Consider the following 4,932-nt stretch of genomic DNA (forward strand, 5'->3'; position numbering starts at 1 on the left):
TACACTTGCACTTAACAGTATATATTATTTTCCCAGTAAGCCTATGGGAAAATTAACAGTACACAAAAAGTGAGGGGTGATTATAAGAGATAATTAAGCACAATAAGTTTTGCAGGATTTTGCCTGAATTCTTTATACAGGATAAAAATTAAATTTTTTCAAGCCACCTTGTATGAAAATGGAAAGTTTTATCAACAGGACGTAGTTAAACTAAAGTATAATGTACATGTCATTTTTGATTGCAAACACCTAACACCTCATTGTAAATCATTTCTTTTATCACTATAGCACAAAAAATTTATACCTACCATTATAACCGAAACTTGTAATAACAATAGAGACCACATTAGAGATAATCTGGTATTTCACGGGAACATACTTTATTCGGATATATTGACTGTCAGCAGTAAATGCACCTTCTGGTTTTGACTTTCCGCAAACGTCGACTTCCAAGCCTTAGTTCAGAAATGTTAGATCACTTCTAGTTATTAACAGTAAAATTTTACCCCTTAGATGTAAGATTTTAATACGATCAAAACAGGAAAAAAACTCAAGAAAAATGATACAGCGTTTATGGCACGTGAGCACTTAAATAAAATTGAAATGTATATTGAATTATAAAATAGACCATAGTACAAGAAGTTTCGTATAGTTTATTAACTCAAATGTGCTGGTTTTGGGTTTTTTTTTTTGTTATTTTAACGTTATACATCTGCAGAGTTTATGATAAGAGCTATCTAATACTTTTAATAACAAAACTTGCCTGTTAAAAACAATAATGTTGAAAAGTTTTTTTTTCTTATTGGAAACCTTTAAAATGAAAATTGTTACCTTCAATCCTCGCATATGACCTTTCACCAGCGTAAAATTCAAGATGACCTTTATCACAGTCAAGGTTAATGTCCTCAAAATAGAACATTAATTTATTGAAGGATGTGTACCACCCTTTTACGGTTGTTTCACAGTAACCAAGCCTATCGTATGGGTGGTTGGGATTTCGTTTCTCAAATAGGTTGTTGTCAGTAAGTTGAAGCTGTGTTTGATATACGGTGTACGCGATGAAGCTGATTTCGTTGCTGCAATAGTCTTCCATACGAGCTGAAACAAAGTAAATAAAATAGAGAAAAACATAATCCTTAAAGAATGCCCAACACGGCAAAATTGAAAATATTGCAGGCTCGGTTTGATTGAGCCTGTTCATGGACGGTACTGGAAAGTGCAAGTTACCGTCCAAGCCCCCTAGCACCGGCTCAAGCAGATGTGTTAATATGACGGTTATTATGGAACCTTCAAACCGAGTCTGCAATTCTCTTGTAATTTTGTTGTGATTAATGGTTCCGAGGGAGCATTTTGCTTTCAGATTTTTTTCAATGTGACACGTTAGTGCCATTCCATGAAAAACGGCATATGGTCTTCAAGTAAAAGAATACGTGTGCCCTCAACCTAAACGAGAAAACACTGGGCGGAATTAAATAAAATTGAAATTTGAATAAAACCTATCTGTCGATTTTAAAACTATGGTTATGTTTAATCGAACTATAAATTAGTCTTTCATTTTTTTCACAATTAGTGTTGTGTGTGGTCAGGAAATTGAAGCTACAAGTCGATTATAAAATTTTGATGATGTTTAATCGTATTAGAAAAATGCCAGTGACTTTTGATGTAACGATATACGTTCTGTGTGGACAAAAGTTTTCAGGAAACAAAAGAATCAAAATTACCTGAATATTTGATACTTATATAAGCTCTATGAATGCTAAACACTAAGGAATATACGTACCTAAGTAGACAACACTAATCTTGATTACACCTATGAATAACAATGAGACATTCTCTGGTAGAAGTCACATGACCTACTATGTTGATACTCATTTCTTTTGCACATAGAAAAACATTCTTGTAAATGCATCCATATTATTTGAGCCACGTCATGACAAAACCAACATAATGGGTATGCGACCAGCATGGATCCAGACCAGCCTGCGCATCCGCGCAGTCTGATCAGGATCCATGTTGTTCGCTATCAGTTTCTCTTTGTAAGCGAACAGCATGGATCCTGATCAGACTGCGCGGGCTGGTCTGGATCCATGCTGGTCGCAAACCCACTATGTTGGTTTTGTCATGACGCGGCTCATTTATTAAATCTACATTTATTTTTATCCACGTTGTTTAATTATTATTAAGTTAACCTATCTACCTATTTTTTCTCTGTTACCAAACTCTTTGTTTAAGTCAACAATATACAACAAAACTAACTTTGCTTCAAGATACTCACTAAGTCAAGCAGATTAAAACCAGCACTTAGTAAAAACAAAATGTTAGGCTGAACAATTTAGATTTTAAATGGAGTCTGTTTTTGCTAATTTGTCTTAAGCTAATGATCATTTTTATATCTTCTTTACAAAAATATAGTATTAAAAATCAGTTAAATCAGTTAGAATGCATAATTTCTAATCATTTTTACTCATTTATATATTTACATTGATAGTGCAATACTCATGAGGAAATGGGTTACGAGGAAATGGTTTACGTGGAAATGGCTTTTCTATCTGCTCTGCACAATTTTGCTTTTTAAAGAAGAAGATTATGTAGATAATTAATGCCATAAGCAAGCTTAAGTCACGTATGATTACACTTTAGGAAATCATATTTTAGTTGTTTAAGTTGTCATTGGTATCAGCATAAACGTCGATTGAAGTGAATGACGTGACGTCATTTACGTTATATACAAACATAGCATAAACGCACGCTAATGTGAGCGTTACACTAAAGACGCGTAATTGAAATTAAAGATCCTGTATGTTGTGATTGAGGTTTTACACCACACTTAACTGAAATAATATATATGTATATACTTATGCTAATAAAACAATTTTCAAACATCAAAGAATATGTAAAATATGTACTGCAAATATTTGTTCACATTATATGTAATTATTGAAATATATGCATTCATTTTTTATTGGAAAATAATAACTTTATAGAAAATAATTTTTTTCTAATTACCTCCCTTTATTTACAGGAAATGTTAAATTCGGTAATATCGTTATAAATAATGCTTTTTTGGAACATAAAAAATTGATAAATCTTATTTGGACATCATATTTATGATATAAAACTATAAAAAAAACTGTGTTACAGGATCTTTAACAGTTTACTTTTTTTAACTATGTAATAAAAATAAAATTACATTCGTGTAGATTCAAAACTAAATTGATTGAACTGATTGAATAAAACAATTTATTTTATGCTTTTCAGTGGATTACTGATTTATCCGTGAAAATTATATTTGGTAATTTCACAGTGAAAATTATCAAAATATAATTTCACTCTTTTCAATGACGAAACTACTTTTTTAAGATTTTCCCCATGTGGTACCTCAATTTTATTTTTGCTGACAATTCTGACAATGTCAGGCTGTTTAAAGAAAAAGCAAAACTGAAATTGATTAATAACTTAAATGTCAAAAGTAATAAAAACTAAAAAGAAGAAAACTTACTTCTATTCATTCAAATTCATGAAATTCCAATCACCAAATTTCGTTTTTTTTGTTTCATTTTGACAGTCTAAAAAATACATTCCTTCCCCATGCAAAACTGCTCTTGATGACATTTGGGCATATTAAAGTATCCTACGAGCAATAACTGCCGTATGCTTTATGAAAAATTGAAAGCATTGACAGCCATAACTCGAAGAATAAGTTAAATCAACCCAGCGTTCTTGAGCAGGTTTCCAAGTTGAAGTTTTCCATTTTCCTAGCTCCTTTTCTGAATGTTTTCACATCTGTCAACACTTATTTTTTGTCTGTTACAATCCTCAAATAAGTTTTCTTTCTTTTAAAAATGTGTATGACTAACAAATCCAAATTATATCCCTCTGAATCTTACACAATTATTTTCCTCCCATGAAATACACAAGTTTAAAAAATGGCTGCCGCTTACAATTTACAAAGCCAGGTCTAATATAAATTCGCACTAAGTAACAGAAATATGGATGGATGGTTGGACTTTTTCTCCTACAAGAATTGTTTGTTTTTATTATCAAAACAAGCGATCATTCATATTTTTTTAATAAAATTAATAAATATCACCGTCATTTAATGTTGATTGGCGGACTTATTTTTCAGCTCAAGACTTCTTTTTTTTTTAATGAGAAATTCCAAATAAATGGGGCTCTCAATGGGGGAAACAGTTTTAATATTAACGTTAAAATTATGGAAATTTCGTTTTAACTTGTTTTTAAGCATAAAATAAAAAGAAAATTTGTCTGTTTGTTGTGTAAGATGTAATTTTATTTCATCTCGTGAACTTTAAAAACAGTATTCTCACTCGTGGCTTCGCCACTCGTGAGAATACTGTTTTTAAAGCCCACTCGATGAAATAAAATTTCATCTTACACACAAACAAACAAATATCCTCTATATTATTCAACTCGTTCAAAACAGTGGTATTAAACCTACGTTCATTGAATATTCTCTATATATAATAAGTATTGTACTTTGTGATCATATGTATATACATTCATAGTCAGGCAAATTGAAATCGAAAGTATATTACAATGATATAGCTTGATTTTAAACACTTCAATTGTCTTGTTTATACCATCATATAAGATTTAAATAAATGTATAAAAGCAAATAGACGATTTTTAACCAATTGTCTTAAACCTCTTAACTTTGAATGTTCGTTGCTTATAAACAATCAATGTTAATTGGTAAAAAAATAAATGACTCACTATAGCCCCATGATCCATCTAAAACGATCAACAGCGTTCCAAATATATGTATTTTGTATTTTTTAAACATCTCTTTTCATGAAATACACTAATAAAATAGCTTTCATTAACGCGCCATATTCGTACATAAACACCGATTTAAGTCACTGGTGTATACCTAAAATATTTTCATGTCATCTTACATTCAACGCAAACAGA

At 30.9% G+C, this 4,932-nt stretch overlaps 1 protein-coding gene across 1 annotated transcript; it reads right to left on the bottom strand.

Moving 5' to 3' along the window:
• Positions 1 to 255: 255 nt before the first annotated feature.
• LOC132753943 (uncharacterized) lies at positions 256 to 4,932 on the bottom strand. The gene is made up of 3 exons (XM_060744514.1): positions 4,735 to 4,932; positions 832 to 1,098; positions 256 to 455 (listed from the first exon to the last, which is right to left on the bottom strand). Exons 1-3 carry the CDS (start codon positions 4,802 to 4,804, stop codon positions 283 to 285), a joined length of 510 nt encoding a protein of 169 aa, XP_060600497.1. The 5' UTR covers positions 4,805 to 4,932; the 3' UTR covers positions 256 to 282.

Source organism: Ruditapes philippinarum, unplaced genomic scaffold (genome assembly GCF_026571515.1).
Source record: "Ruditapes philippinarum isolate M1 unplaced genomic scaffold, ASM2657151v2 ctg9741_1_1_1_1, whole genome shotgun sequence".
NCBI classification, from domain to species: domain Eukaryota; kingdom Metazoa; phylum Mollusca; class Bivalvia; order Venerida; family Veneridae; genus Ruditapes; species Ruditapes philippinarum.

Coding starts and splice junctions, on each gene's coding strand:
- LOC132753943 (XM_060744514.1), bottom strand. CDS start 4,804: ATGTTTAAAAAATACAAAATACATATATTTGGAACGCTGTTGATCGTT. Junction 1,099..4,734: donor AGATGGATCATGGGGCTATA/GTGAGTCATTTA, acceptor ACTTTGTTTCAG/CTCGTATGGAAGACTATTGC. Junction 456..831: donor GTCATATGCGAGGATTGAAG/GTAACAATTTTC, acceptor TTCTGAACTAAG/GCTTGGAAGTCGACGTTTGC.